The 17,347-nt window shown below is 30.6% G+C and overlaps 1 protein-coding gene across 3 annotated transcripts in view; it reads right to left on the reverse strand.

Annotated features, from left to right (window-relative positions):
* Positions 1–11,948: 11,948 nt before the first annotated feature.
* Positions 11,949–17,347, reverse strand: part of LOC145258105 (transmembrane protein 185B-like) — a 60,571-nt gene continuing 55,172 nt past the window's right edge. For 2 of the 3 annotated variants that reach the window (XM_080115858.1, XM_080115865.1), the window contains one exon: positions 16,856–17,126. In XM_080115858.1, the coding sequence (XP_079971984.1) occupies positions 16,903–17,126 (224 nt within the window). In that variant the 3' untranslated portion in view covers positions 16,856–16,902. Of the gene's footprint in view, positions 17,127–17,347 lie in introns of all 3 variants that reach the window. The other variant, XM_080115849.1, reaches the window with a different exon arrangement.

Genomic DNA, 17,347 nt, shown 5'->3' on the forward strand with positions numbered 1-17,347 from the left:
TAGTTGCTACCACAGAAAATGGTCATGAAGGGCCTGGGAGGATGAAAAGACCAGATAGGTAAACTTCCACTGGAGAGGCATGGTGAATATTTGAACTTCAAAAGGGGCTTGAATTGTGAAGAAAAACCAATGGCTGTTTCAAGCGACAGTTAAGAGAGAATGAAGAATACTTTACAGCTGTGATTGAGAGAAGCAAAGAGTCCTAGTAATCCGTCAAGACTTGTCACTCAGACTCCAGGGAACATCACTCATCTTTTTCTGGTGAAACATGATTTCATTTGTGTAGCTATCTTGCCAGGGAACATAAAAAGTAGAGCTGAAATGATTAATCGGAATAAATTTTTAAAAAATCAGAACTTGTGGGAGTATTGGAATCAGAAAACGTGCCCATTCTCCAATGCCCAAAACGATTCTTTTTATCATTTTTTTTTTTGTTTAAAAACTTAATTTTCCATGGCTCACAATAATGATGAAATGATAAATATTTATTTTAAATTATAAATAAAACTAAAATTTATAAGTCACACCCATAAGTGTATTTTTATATTTGCGAAAATATATACACATTTTACATGGATTTGCACAGTAATTAAACCCTCTCCTTCCAACAAAAACTGAATCAGTAATTGTATCAAAATTGAGAATTTAGAACAGAATCAGTAAGTGTATCGGAACCCGGGGGGGGGGGGAATATTGGAATCATCCCATCACTAATAAAAAGGTTTGGACATAACATCTAGACAAGAACAAGTCCCAAAATATATATCAATCTATGGGAGGGGGGGGGGGGTAAGCAAAGTGCAGCAAGCCATGCAAAAAGACAGAAGATATTGCATGTATATATCATCTGAATGTTATGCGAGACATCTTAAAACCTGAATAGAGTAGACACCATAAGGGTCTACTAGCAAACATCTTTCCACAAAGCAGAAACACGAACAGAGAATGCTGCCTTTCTTCTGTTGAGGCAAAAACATCGATGGTACATCTTCTGCAGGTGCCTCTCTTAGACCGTGACTAGACGTTACAGTGGGGGGGAGGGATTGCTGACGGGTAGATTTTAACAATGGATGTCAGAACAGATATTGTCTTGGAAGTCGTTCTTTGTAGATAACTTCATTTTAATTTCAGCCACCGCACTTCCCCCCCCTTTTTTTTATCAGGTATACATGTCATGCTCAACAGAAAATTAGAGCTCAAATCCCTGTAAAACATTTACAGCAAGAACTCTTAGTTACAACCACAGCAAATAACTTTAATAAAATTTAAAAAAAGAAAAAAAGAGAACTTCCATGAAAAAAGTTTGTTTCCTAGAACAAATCATCAGATGAAGAAACAAGATACCACGAGTCTGCTTCCTAACAGACTACAACATGATCGTTTTCAAGTCTAATATGAACAAACACTTATTGAATCATTATATATACATTTTTTTTTTTTTGAATCCCGAGATGAGGCTGCATAATTTGTGTATTCATTTTTTTGTTGACTTATCCTTATCTTCATAGTTGTTGTTTCACCGTGTTTCAGCAAACTTCAGGGCCTGTGGCACAGTGGATCAGAGGCGTTGACTCTCTACACTTCCAGGTGAGACTTGTCTGAAGATAGTGGTTTCAATTCTACTCAAGCAGGCCAGACGATTAGTTGGCATAAACATGGTGAAACAGCTATGGAAGGCAGTAATTACTAGAGATACAGTTATAAGATTCAGCATTCCTATCCCGCCATAGTTAATTACCTGAAGAAGGTCAGAGGATGGATTGGCCAAAATGTGCTGAAACAACAGCGACTATGAAGATGAGGATAACAGCCTGCAAAAGAATTAAGAATTAACACTTATTAAATAATTAATTCCTTTTATATAATCTTCTGGCCATCTCACCCATTGTTTCCGATCTCCTCATCGTAGCGAACATAGTATAACTTTTATCCTCGAGTAGCCCTCTCCCCAGGCCTAAATAAATAGTAATCCATAAAAATAAAAAATTAAAAAAACATTTAAAGAGAAATTAAAGTGGTTAGGCCTTTTCTTCCGACACATTTCCCCCCCCCCAAGGAAATGGAATAATAAAGTACAAATTCCCAAATACGTTATATTATTTTTGTTTGATTTTTATTGAGCATCTTGCAGTAGAAAATAATATTGCAGTGTGCTGAATACAAAAGGCGTCAGACCAGAGAATGAAAACGCATACAGAGAGAGACAGAACAATTGGATAAACTTGTTAACAGAAAAAAAAAAAAAAAATGTGTGTGATCAGTAGGAAATATCTGTATATCATGTTGTCTATCATTCGAAGTGGTTGTGTCTGTGTAAATTTTGATAGATCACAGATATTGAAAAGTGATAAATACAAAATGCATGATATATATATATACACACACACAAGTGAATATTTTTTGTTTTAGCGACAAAGTGAATCTCAACTTAACCCATTTACATATGCGGTGGGACTAATTAGGCAACTCAAAGCACCAAGCTTAATATATTGGAATTTATAAAACTATGAGAACTTCAATTGTGTATATATTTCTCCATCAACATAACTTAAGTTATTAATTTAATTTTATCAAATAAAATTGTATAAATCAAAATTTAAAAAAAAAAAAAAAAAACAATCAATTTTTTATTTTTTTTTTTTAAATTAAATCTACCAGAATGTGTTTTACAAGTCAACTATTTTAAATCTTAATAATTGTAAGAATAAAATATTAATAATAATTACTTTGTGATCCTTCGAAATTTGAAAGATTTTTGTAAGCATTTAAACTGTCAAGTAGAAAGTTATTTCCAGTTTTACATTCTTAGCAAATTCCTTTATTTTATCCACAGGGATAAATTGTTCCAGGATTCATGACCGGATAGAAATGCAAATTAATTTTATTTCATTTTTAGTTATCGATTATAGTAAGAATTCTCCAGAAAAAAAGTCACTTAGAACCAATTGTTAATTACCACCTTTATCCATTACACCACAAGTCCATGTGGATAAAAGCATCAGTTCTAAATGATGGCTTCTAGAGACTGAACATTCAATCATCACTACAGGCAACACTAAGAATGAAATAGAAATCACTTTAAACTTCTACATGGTCATAGCTGAGAGAATGAAAACACTCTACCCCTGTGGATTAAATAAAGAGGTGAGTTTAAAACTTTGTAAATATTCCAGAGTTTGGAGAAAAAAAAAACACCTGAAGAAGGCTAGAGGTTACATTAGCCAAAATATTAAAACATTTATGATGAGAACGGTTGTTTGAATAATGCAAAAGATGGTTGGGTTAACTTGTGCTTTTAGATATAAAATACATGTATGCAGTAAGCCTGGATAATTGGTAATATGAAGCATTTTTAAATAATCACTTAAAAAGAAAAATCACCTTATGTCAGTAATGAAAAATTTTCATGATTTTCTAGAATAGACAACAAGACAAAAAAGGGTGAAAAAAAATAAAAACAACATAATTATTACCAAAGGCAATGTAAGTTAACTTATCTAGATAGGTAGAAGAGTAAGACAAAAAAAAATCTTATTTAAAGATTTTTTTTTTTAATTAACAGTCTGAGTTAATCAAACAAAATACTGATAGAACATTATTTTTTATATGATTGTTGACATTTATTGGACGAAATTTTATCAGTATTTTGTTTATTTTTCGATTTTTGAGCGATTATCAAAACTAATCGAATTTTGTTTTTGGTTCTAATACGACAGGCTTAACACTACTTTTATTTTTAATTTAAAAATAAACAATAAGAAAAACATTTTAAAATGATTAAAATACACAAAAACAACTTTATCAGTAGAGTAGAAGAGTAACTTATCTTGTCTTTGGTAACAATTATTTGTCGTATATTTATTCTTTTCACCAAATTTTTGCTTTGTTAGCTATTCTGGAAAATAAGGAATATTTTAATGGACTGATTTTCTTTATACTTATTTTAGCAAAGATAGTAATTTCCTTTTCTTTTCTTCCACATGAAACTGCAAATTTGGAAATTCATTGAGGAAAGAAATGAATATTTCGAGACTTAATTTTTAATGTCGAAAAAGTTCAAATGAAACATTCATAAAAACGCTGTAAAGAATAGTGTAAAGGGAGATAATTCTTACTTTAAAACTAAATTCCAACCAAAATGTTACTTCTGTGTCTATGTAAGTTAAAAAATAGGCAAACAAACACAAGTTAAAAACTAAAATAACTTTACTTCATTCCAAGCAACACCAGAAAAGCACAGCTGGTGTTACAGAACCCCTCCTCCTCGCGAGTTGAGTCTAAAATATAGTTCAAAGACTCATAAATTCAAAAATATCTTAACATTTCTTTATATCATCTGAATGAATAAATGTGAAAGCTATTTATTACATCTATATTATCATTAAAACAGCTTCCTGTTATTTAAAAATCAATAATACACAAGTTTTGGAAATACTAATTATATATATATATATATAACTGGGTTCGAATTTCCTACACTGTTGAAAGAACAAAAACTCAGTTTATAATAAATTAATGTTTGATGATATTTGTAACTTCATTGTCCCATTTTCTTATTACATGCAATAGTTTTATCGATAATAACTAATAAATTGAAGTGATTTTCTTAAACATAAAAAAAAGATTTAATTAAAAATGGATAAATTACTTGAACCTTTTTTTTTAATATTATATTCATAAATTGTCCAAGGAAGGTAAACTATCATTTTTTTTTTAATTACAATCAATTTAAAGATGGATAATGCATTTTAAAAAGGAATAAATAGAGTTGGTAGTTTTTGTTCATCTAATACAAAATATTATATGCATAGGTATATAAGAAAAAGATATTGCACATTAAAGAAAGAAAAAAAAAAAAAATTATCACAGAAAAAAATTTTTTTTTTAATTTTATTAGTTGAATAGATTTTAGTTTAAGAAATCCGATTTCTAAAAAAAAATAAAAAATATTGAATCTAAATACTACAAAAAGCTTACAAGCAGAATCTTCTCATACAGTTTAAATGGCAAGAATAAAAATGATTGTCATAAAAGTAATGCCCATAGTACATATAACAATGAAAATAATGCTTTGATTGACAAACCAGTTGATTAAATTTTGGATTGACAGTATTTTATGAACTTGTGGATAATTTGTGGGCACGTTTTAATGTGATTTTCCAACTTTTCTACAAATGCATTGACTGCCATCTCTGAATGATGAGGTAAAGGCAAACCAAGGGTTTCAATCTCAATCCTGGATCCTGAAATTCTAGACTTCCAAGCCTGGACTTAGGGCTAATGAAGGGCATATTCTCCACTATAATAAAAACCCATGTGTATTTATTTTTTTTCTTTATAATATATATATATATATATATATATATATATATATATATATATATATATAAAATACACAAATAAATCTGCAGTATTCTGGATGACTAGTTTAAATTCATATGCCCAATCCTACATTATAAGGGTTAATGATATTAATTACCCGTTGTTATGTTCCCACTTCAAACCACTTTTTCTTTTTATTCAAAGAGAGAGAGGAAAAAATAGTAAGATACCAAAACAACTGCTTTATGGAGAGTTTTCCATAGGAAAGAGACTGCAGCATAAAATACAAAAAGGTTTAAGGATGTACTGAGGAATAACCATAAGCTGAATTGGAAACTGTGGATCAGAAGAAATAGAGAAAATTAATCATTGAAGGATGCAAGAAATTTGGGGAAAAGTGTGTTAAGCATGCAGTATTGAAACGTGCTCTCAGAAAACAGGATGAATCTGCAGTTCCTGCCGATTTTAAACAAGATCTGAAATGTACAATCTGAGGCAGATTTCCTCTGTCTAAAGCTGGCTTGGTGAACCACATTAAGTTACATCAAGTTAGACAAAACCAAAAAATTTTATGAGGATGTGCTGCCACTCTGTCTACCCAAATATTGTTGTAATATCTGTGGATTGGTCTGAAAATCTGCAAGCAGTTTGACACAACATTTAAAAGGTGCATAATAAGACCTGACTGAATGGTTAATTGTAGGCATAGACCGATGCATACCATCCAAAAAATTCCAGCAAAAACCTAACAGCCAGCCATGGTTCTCACCAGAATGTGCTGCTGCCATCGCGCACAGAAATCACTTTTTGCATAGCTACCAACGTGACTAGAGCTGCTTTCAGGACTGCGAGCAACCACTGTAAAGAGTAATAAAAAATGCAAGAGAGACTTGCGAGCCTCTCTTTGTTTTATCGTTACTTCCATGGCAAGTGCTCGTCTAAGCTCCAATCCCTGCCCCCCTCTCACTGATCTTTCACGAAAAACACCCGTCTAGCTGAAACCACTGTCAAAAATTTTCCCCACTCTTTATCTATGCCAAAACCAAAATGTAAATTCCATGAACAAAGCTTCTTTCTTAGAAGTGCACGCCTGTGGAACTCTGTTCCATCTGCCTGTTTTCCACCTGACTACAACCTGGATGTCTTCAAGTCCAACATAAACAAATTCCTGATGAACCGCCCCTTTAAGTAAGACACTTTATCAAATCTCAACACTAACATACTGTACACGCAATAACCCTTATCCCCAAGTGGCTTCCAGGCCTTGATAAGTGGTGACCACCTTGTAAAAAAAAAAAAAAAAAATATAGTCCCTTTACAAGAACCAGAAAATACTGGCAAGTTCCTCTGCCATATCTGAACAAATATGAAAGAATGTAGCTGGGCAGAAGAGCCAGCTACATGCATATGGATGCCCGACATTAACCTGAAGAAGTGGCAATCGTGTGTGTATAAATATATATATATATATATATATATATTATATATATATATATGAGAGAGAGAGGGAATAAATGGCAAAGAGTTATATTCCAAAATTCATGATGTTGACCATCTTATAATTTATTCCTTTAATTCAGTTGACTCATACAATTCTTGACAGTATCTGTTTCGTAGCACAAAATCAATCACTTAATCATTATATCAATCAATGATTCTATTATGCACTTAACTCATCAGAAGAAATAGAAACACTCAATCCGTTAAAAGGAATTGAAGTGTGATTTAACATGATTAAAATCCGAAAATTGGAAAATTGGAATTCAATATGGTGTAATGGAAAAATAAAAAGGTATTTGCTGTTTCTCTTCCAATTTTCGGATTTTAATCATGTCAAATCACACTTCAATTTCTTTTGACGGATTGATTGTTGCTATTTCTTCTGATGAGTTAAGGGCATACTAGATTCACTGATTGATATAATAATTAAGTGATTGATTTTGCGCTATGAAACGGATACTGTCAAGAATTGTATAAGTCAACTGAATCAAAGGAATAAATTATAAGATAGTCAACATCATGAATTTTTGAATATAACTTTTTGTCATTTATTCTCTATATTGCACTGTAATTACATTGAGCTTCTTAAATAAGGATTGATATATAATATTAGCAAATATATTTCTACAGAAACATATATATGAATATATATGTTTGTATGTGTTTCATGATCTTTTGCTATTCAACAAAACATGTGTAAGATGTAATATAATAATTTAGGTGTCGCTCTAAAATACAAAATAAACTTATGAGTGAATTGATTCCATCTTTTGGCATTTGGAATGATAGCAAATGGTATATATATATATGTGCTTTCATCCTGTCATGAGAAGTCAGTGAGTAAAACGTGCTTTTTTCTTGATTTCCAGGCAAAAAGCAAATATCAAGTCAGACAACCAACTCGAACTTACTCCACCTGAGATAAATTTGGAAAGAAATTCTTCTTTCTATAATAGAAAGTCAACAGTGGATGTTTTTTGATTAGATCATCATAAATGCTAACTTAAAAAATTAAATTATTTTATGATTTTATATGAGTATTACAGTAATATAACTAGATAAACAGTTCAAACTCTGGCAAAGCCAAATTTTATAATTTTTTTTTTTTATCATTTTTGATAAGAGTGTATAAATAATCTTTGACAAGGATGCTAGGATCAGAGATAAATCAGAGATAAAAACTTTTAATTTAAATTTGGTTTTCCCAATGTACAACTGAAAAGTTTGAATGCAAAACACAATAAATTCAATTAGTTTAAGACTTTAAACAATAAAAAAGGAAGAACATGTGAAATCTAGACTGTAAAAGCTTATTTTGATTAAAAAAACAAAAAAAAAAAATGCCCGGATCATATTATGTAAAACATAATTTGGGGGTGTGGCTCAGTGTTTGTAGCAATATTTTTGTAGTTTGGAAAATGGCCTTTATTGCATTTTGAAATCAAACTATTCAATAATTAAATGAAATATGCATGAAAAAGTTGGAAAATTAAATTTAAAAAAGATACAGATAATTGAAGAAATCTGTGTGTTTTTTGCTTCTTTAAATGGATTTTCTGTGTTGTAGAATTCAAATTGCTTATAACAAAAAAAGAAAAGAAAAAACAAGAATCAGACTCATCCTGCCGAATTTACCAAAAAGAACAATATCATTTCCAAATGAAAAACAGTGAATAAAACAGTCATGAAAAAGTATTTTTTTATATGTATAAATAAACACATATGTAAAATGGTGAAATTTCTGTTTAAAATAAAAATAAAAATAAATAAATTCAAGAACATAAAAAAAATATTTAAACATGAACAAATTTTATGAAAAATACAGCGAGTGCCCTTTCTGTATATATATATATGCACACCAAGACAAAAAAAAATCATTTCATTTTTTTTTTTTTTATATATAAGATTTATCTAAATCAAAAATGTATATACATGGTCCTTCCCTTAAATGTATAGCATTAAAAGAACATTTATAATAGATGACATGTATTTAATATTAAAAACAAAACAAAAACAATTCATATACAGAGTGGCACTTAAAAGTTTATAATTGCTTTTGGTGCAAATGCAGAATAGTCATTTAGGAGTTTCGCTAACAAATTACATAATTTGCCTAGATATGCAGATCATAAATATTTGAACAACCAAAGTCTTTCGTCAGTTAGAAAAAAAAAAATCATTACCCACCTTTTTCCGCTTCAGCAAAATCACTTCCTACTATTTCTTCACATTTTTCTAATATTTCATAAATATGCCTGATTCAAATTGAAGAGGCGAGCTTGTTGTAGAGAGGATATGTTGCAGTGAGCACAAACATTTAAAATTTAAACTGAACGTGATTATCCGAAATGTGTAATTATCAAGCAGCCAGGATTAAAGAATGGAAATACCAGAATCATGGAAAGTAGTGGTGCTCTAAAATATTTTTCCTTATGTAAACAATTTCTAATATTTCATAAATATGGCAGATTCAAATTTATCAGCCTTTGGTCTCCGTCTTCCATTTCTTGCTTTAAAAAAAAAAAAAAAAAAAAAAAAAAGCACTAGAATCCTACCATTAACCTTAAGTCCGGGTAGCAATGCCCCCCCCCAAAAAAAAGGCTAAAAGACTAAGTACAGAAGATAATAAAAAAAATTTTTTAAACAATCAACCACTGTTTGCAGTCTTCCTTCCCCAATAATAAAACCTGAGAGGTTATCTGTCAAACTCCTCATTCACAGGCAACATGAATTTAAACAAATACATTGAGGACATTGCCAAGGCTACTGTAAAGGTGGGCTCTCTCTACTATGCTAGAAAATTATTCACACCAGAGACCATCCTATATTTTACAAAGCCACAATTCACCTACGTATGGAGTATTGTTGCCACATCTGGGCTGATGCATCTACCACTAGTCTCTCACTCTTAGACAAGTTCAAAAATGAATCTCAAATCTAATAGGCCTCACACCATCAGCAAAGCCCCAATCCCTGTCCCATCACTGCAATGTTGCATTTCTGTACCAGATTTATAAGTAGAATATAGAATGTGCTCTGATGACCTTGTATCACTTTTGCCCCTTCGACATATATGCTCCCGACTAACCCGACGAGCAGCAAAGTTCCATCCCTTCACTGTTGAGAACTCTAGATGCCAAAAAGCTTTCTACTCTAACAGTTTCTTTCCTTAGACTAGACTTTGGAATTCCTTCCTTGTTTCCTGCTTCCAAGTGCCCTATTAGACAATTCCAAATAGTAGCTCTTTACATTCCAAGTGGCAATATGCCTTGTTTAGGAGTTAAAAATAAATGTATAAATAAAATAAAAAATTAGAAGACATTATCTTCTTCTGAGTAATCAAGCAAAGACAACGTTTTTTTTCTAGTCATCAGACGTTCAGGTAGTTACATATGTCACACAAGCATTGAAATTCTCAGAAAACTATTCAGCATGATACCTTTTTTTTTTAATTTTTTTTTTTTTTTTTTTTTTTGACGATTATACAGATTGGCCCATTTAAGCAGACATCATTAACAAAATTGTATATAATCAAAGATTTTATACAGGACGGTCCATTTACAAATACATCATGAACAACTCATGTTTGATGACATGTCAAAATCAAAAATTCATATAAATGTTGACTCTAAAAATCTATACCATTAAAATGACAATTTATGATTTATCTAAATAAAAATTTAGAGACAGAATGGCCCATTTAAACATACAGCATTAACAAAATTGAAGTTTTCATGTGTCTAAAAATCAAATTTGTATTACACATCATTTTTTTTATAACATTTATTGATATCAAAAATTATAGTATTTACGCATACATCATTACTTTTTATGACCTGTGTCAATCAAAGCATACTATATAAAAGGTGACACATTCAAACAAACAGCATTAACAAAATTTTGTATTATGGTATAGTTAAAATCAAAAATTCCGATACAAGGTGGTTCATTTTAGCATGTCATTAAAAAGAAAAATATTTTATCCAAGGACTTTTTACTTTAATATTCAAACTCCATTTTTAGTTTTGGTATTTTTTTTTTTCTTTCTTAATTAAATTGAAATATAATCTTCCATTGAATTAAATATTTAAAACAAAATAACAATGTTTATAAACGATCTAGAAGGATGGAAAGACCTCCACTGGAATAGCATGGAAAGTTCTAGAAACCTAAACAGGTTTATTATATTACACAAATTTCCGAAAAAGTAAATAGACATTATCAGTGAGGACTCAACTGTAAATGGCTGTTGTGAGAATGCAGATAGATTTGCAAAACGATCTAAAGAAGTGGAGATCTGAGGAAACTTGTCACTCAAATTCCAGGAAATACCACCCGAGTAATCACTAGTAATGACTTGTATGAAAACTCCTAGTAAGTAACACTATGAGTTCTACGATAATAGGAATAACTGAGTTAGCAAAATAAACATTACGTTCTTAAATGATGTGAAATCTAATATTCAAACCTGTCTTAAGACTTCTTTTATGTTTTTAAACTCAAATTACCAGAGCTATATTTACAAACCTTACATAGTTTTTCTTGCTTCCCCCCACCCACCTTTTATTATCTTCTATAAGTTATGATAACATCAAAAGGTTTTTTTAAAAAACGGATAACACACGATTAATCATACTGAAACCAGCAACCTCTTAGTTTCGTAAATATTTTGTTTCTAACAACTTACAATTGGTTGATAGATTTAATAAAAAATCTAATCATAACAGTTAGCAATTACACCTCTATCTTTATAATTCATGTAAACTTACTTCCAACTAGATCCAAAAAAATTTTGAAACCTTCGAGTGCAAAGCTACCCTTTCTTTTTCCTTCCAAAGCATGGTGACTTTTGCATCTGGCAAAGGTTCGAGGTTATAAGGAGAAGGACAGTTGCCTGATTAATAAGCAATACAAACATTTATACTTCATCTCAAAAATTCAGAAAAGTTGAATTCAATATGGCCTCAAGCTAGTATGACAAAAAAAATTTCATTCATTTGGGTGTCAAGAGGAGCTTGATTAGTGTATGTGGGGTTAGAAAAATAAATTACTCATTTTATTCTTACCAGTAAATTTTTGAAAACTGGAACACTGAAATTAGATCAAGCAGTCAGTCAGCTGATGAGTTATCTTTTCTTTTTTTTTTTCTTTTTTTTTTTACTTTTATCAGTTGCTAAAGTTTACATATGAAGGAGAGAGAGACAGGCAAGATTAAAAGATGTGTTCAAAAAAATAACATGATTGAGGAAGTGTAGAGAAAGAAAGAATTACTTTTTTTTTCTTTTTTAAGATGCAAAGCAATGCTGAGTAGTCCTACTAGTTAAGAATAATGGAATATAAATTATGGTATTCATTGTTTTGAGAATCATGGTCATCAACAGCATTAAAGAAGAATTTTTTTTATCATCAGAGGAAGATTGTGACAGCACAACGTCTTCAGAGAGCAAGTCAAAGAATCTGATACAGGATGACGAAATAGTCAGATAATTTATCCAAGATGAAGTGGAAGTCTCCAGCTTTGTGAAGGAGCACCAAATAAAAACAACTGCCACCACGATGCTGCCTTTATGATCATGATATCAGGGAAGATTGTGGTGACGGTGCAGAGAGATTGAGGGACAGACAGTCATGAATGGCATGTGCCCGTTGCAAAGAAACAGTGGCTGCATGCAGGAGCAAATCTGGAACTGTCTGACCTGAAGATGGTTAAACATGCACAATTACGGCAAGTAAGTTTTGCCAGTAAAATAGACTTTGTAGCTTAGTGGGGGATGCCCTTTTCTCTTCCCTGCAACCTCTTTCCCACAGAAGAGATGTTAAGAGCCTGTCTCTGCTTTACATTTATTTTGATGGCAATTGCTCATCTGAGCTTCAATCTATGCCACCACCACCCTCGCAAAACTTTCACGAAAAACACTCGCCAAAAACCACTATCAATAATTTCTCACACTCTTTATCTATGCCTAAACCTAAATGTAGATTCTATGAATAAAGCTTCTTTCTTAGAACTGCACGCCTGTGAAACTCTCTTCCGTCTGCCTGCTTTCAAGCTGACTACAATCTGATTGTCTTTAAGTCCAACGTAAACAAGTTCTTGATGAACTGTCCCCTTAAGTAATCTAATTTACAAAATTTCCACTACTTATGTTTACTATGCTATAATCACATTGACTAATGTATACCGATTAACCCTTATACTCGAGTGGCCTCTGGGCCTTGATAAGTGGTGATTCCTGTGTAGAAAAAAAAAAAAAAGCTCAATAAGGAAATTGCGATTTTTTTTTACTTGAGAAAAATCGTTTTTTAATGCCATGTTGTTAATGTTTGGATTATCATGGGTAACATTAGTCAAGCATTTTTTATTTTATGGTTTTAAAGTTTCGGCATTTGTTTTCAGTTGCCATTGTTTGTTTGAATGTTCACACCACAGTTGAATTGAAATGAATGTTGCTGCTGCTACTGTGTAACACCTTTTGCTGGTGAGGAAAAATAATCCGGCACAAAAAAAAGAAAAAAAAAAGTGGGCATTCTGGAAGCTGGTATTCTAGGTGTTCTCAATTATTGCTACTACTTGCTTTCAAAATGGAAAAGTCTTGCTTGATCTCTAATACATCATCAATCATATTATGAAGATTCAGTAGTTCTAGAAACTTGAACACCACGATGCTGCTGTTAAAATGAATCACATAAATAGTGAAAGGTGAGTTATGGTGTCATTTTTGCGCATTTATTAAAAGGTTGGAAGGGCGAATTTTCCTCAGTGTTTAGATTGGTTTCATTTATCACAAGATAACTGATAGATTTGTAAGTTCACCTGTTCAAAGTTGTGCATTTTGCTTATGGGTCAATAGTACACAAGATGGCAAATTTTCTGATTTCCAACAAAGTTCAGTCAAGTTGGTAATCAATCGAGTTAGACAAATAAATTTGGTATAATAATTGATTTTTGTTCAGAATTCCCCCTATACATTAAAAAAGAAAAATCTGTATAATGCATATGCCCATGACAAAAGGAAAATATGTTCCAAAAATCATAAATTGATCAAGTAGTTTTTAGTTTTATAAATAAAATCATTAAGCGGTTAATGGCAATTTATAGGCATTATAACATAAATCTAGTACGAATTATTGAGTTATCTTCCTTGTTTTTGAGATTTTTTTTTAACAAAATGGTGGCAAGATACTCATAAAAATTTGATTTTCTTATTTACAAATAAAACTACTTGATCAGTTTATTGACTTGGCGAATATATTTTCTTTCAGTTATGAGTACATTATACAGATTTTTTTTCTTTGTATTTGTCAATATAAAACTATTTTTTATGTTTTGCAATAATCTTGTTAAAAGTTGTTAGGCATAATGAAAATTAAATTTTGGTTTAGGATATAAACATTTTACTTGGGGGAAAAAAAAACAAACTTTTCTTTTTTATATACTTAAAAGATATTGCCTTAACTATGAACAAATTTTGTCGTTAACAGAAACAAGAATGTAACAGACGACGAATATACGTCAAAGACTATAAATAAAAAATGTGTGCAATACAAATGTATAATTTTACGCAAAGCTGCTGAACAGGTGAAATTATAGGAGCATTAGCAAAGGACGGTATAAACATGGTTCATCATTATTATAGTGAAAGACAAGCAAAACAAAGAAAAAGTCACAATGAAAGGGACTCATAATGGATATCTGATGTCCAGTAATTCAGAAAAGTTGCATTTTTTTTTTTTATCAAGAAAACATTTACAAAAAAAAAAAAATAAAATAAAAATAAAAAATAGATGAAAATATTAAAATTATATTGAATACATCAGTACTTTTTATGACCTATGTCAATCAAAGCATGCTATATAGAGTGACCCATTTAGACATACATCAGTGTTCTTGTTTTCTATGAGACTATTTTATTTATAATTGTTTTAATGTGAAAAAATTCGTATTTAGCCAAGCAACACATTTTATATACATATGTATAGTCAATACTGAAATTTATTTCCAACAGTATAATTTGTATTATGTTGCTTCTTAATTTTTTTTAACATTGCTGACACTTGTGTTTGCATTGGAAATATGATTAAATAAATCATTAATTTAGTCCGCAGAGCTGGGATAAACAAAGAAAGCAATGCAAAAAAAATAAATAAATTAATGAGACTTATACAAAATCCAAGCCTGGGTTTCTGAAAGAAGGATCACCAAACACAGATTGTGCTTGTCACTGCTGAACTAATAAGCTGTACGGTTAGAGAAAGCTGAATTTATATCAATAACTCATCCTTAAAGCTTAATCGACAAATCTTTGCTGACGTTTTTAATAACAAATATTTTCTTATTGAAATTTTAATGAATAACATGATTTTGGTATATAGATGAAATTGGAATTTATTTCTGACAGTATATTATGTGTAACGTAACAAAGAAAATAGAAAAAAAAATACATATATGTGTGTGTGTGTGTGTGTGTGTGTGTGTATACATGTATATAAATAATGTAATTGCATAACTTAATTTAAAATCACTCACAAAAAAGTTACCTATGCAACATTACATATTTAATAATAATAATAATAATAATAATAATAATTCCAATGAAGTTCAACCCAATTTCAGAAATTAAAAATCGGACAATTCTGAAACTGGATTTAAAAAAATCAGTATTTTCTGTGGTTTTTACTTATGAGAATATGGACTTTATTATACAATTTTTTGGCATTTATCCTTAACAGTTGTTAATAATAATTACAATAATAAACTCCAAGCTAATGTTTTATTTCCTTTAACCAAAAAAATATATTTAACAGGAAGCAAGCAATAATAAATTTTTTCCCCTTTTTATTTTATCTGAACTTGAAATTTAATATTCAAACATTATTATCAGTTAAAAATAATGGAATCCAATCTGAAAATTTGACTCATTTTAATCAAGAAACATGGGTTAGGGTTTTCAATGAATGCACAAACAAAATAAATGCTGTAAAAAGAAGAGGGAAAAAAAACAAACATTTGAAACATAAAAAAAAAAATGTTTCTTTAGTAATAACAATAACAAGAGACATAACAAATTGGTAATGGCATTTGCGTTCATTCAATACCACATCCACTCAAGCTGGCATCATTCTTTTACTCATATATATATATATATATATATATATATATAGGAAGAAATTATTTGGATAAAATCCAACAAAATGTAGAAGATAAAAAAAAATGGATAAAAAACGGATTTACCAACAAATTGCAATCAAATTAACAGGAGTAGATTTTAGCATTTTATCATTGTTATTCCAATAGATATATTTACCGGACATTGCCCAGGATGCTGTGAAGTCATTTTAATTGGTATTTTTTTTTCAAATTTAAAATTCAGAAAACTCCTATAATATTCTTTAATTTAAAATAAATTATCCTCTTAGCTAATTTGTATTTTTAGGTGATTATTTAAAAAAAAAAGTTCAATATTAGCAGCTATCCTGGCTAGACTAAATAATTTTTTTTTTACATAAATTGTTATTAAGTATATTATGTTGCCAATAACACAGCACAATAATAACAAATAAAAATTGGTTTGATTTTTAAGATTAAATACTACTGGGACCCAAATTTGAGAATCCAACAAAATAACTTTATATGTTTACTACATCAGAAATGAGTTATTTTTAAATATTTTCTCATCCTGATGGAGTCTCTGGAATAATAAAGATGAAATATAAAATCTTAATATAGAAGTTAATTTGATATGTTGGCATATCCACTTTCTCCATGATATATACATATATATATATATATATATATATATATATATATGTGTGTGTCTCTGCAGTTTATATTTTTTCAGTTTGGAGTTTTTGGTTTTGATCGGAATGTGTGCTTGTATGTATATAAGTTCAGCAGCGAAGCTGTCAGTGCTTCCAACAGATGGAGCATAATCACCTCGAAAGAAATATCACAATAGTCGGGCTTCCGCCACACAGCGACATTCCATTGCAACCCCCCCCCCTCTTCAATCTTGTAAGCCCTGGTTCCCCCCCCCCATACATCCATTTCAAACCCCCTCCTCCTCCCCACTTCCGTCATGATCAGTCAGGTGTCTCTATGGATATGATTGGCACGACTACCCGCGGTTGTTCCTCAATAACACTTGCTTTGCTTCCCAAAGTGTCCAGTTTGCTAATACCAGATGAGCTTTCATCCGAATCGGCTTCATCACTCTGTAATGAATAACTAATGTTACCATATTCTTGTAGCAGAGGGAATACTCCAAGCAGAAACTGGCAAAAGTCCTTCCGAATACCAAACCACCCTGAAATTTTAAAAAAATGCATTTTTTTTTAATTAACTGGCATCAAATAAGGTTGTTAAAAATATTAAGATTACTTAGCAAATCCAAACCAAGATTGCTGCCAATGTCATAAAAGGGAGTTAATTCTTCTGCTTTACAACAAAATGTAGACATTTTTTGTTGTTAATATTAAAAGGGAGTAAGTGGCATTAGCTCTTTGGAAGCAAATTTATTTTTGATCA

This window comes from Euprymna scolopes, chromosome 3 (assembly GCF_053919585.1).
Source record: "Euprymna scolopes isolate OS-2025 chromosome 3, ASM5391958v1, whole genome shotgun sequence".
NCBI lineage: Eukaryota > Metazoa > Mollusca > Cephalopoda > Sepiida > Sepiolidae > Euprymna > Euprymna scolopes.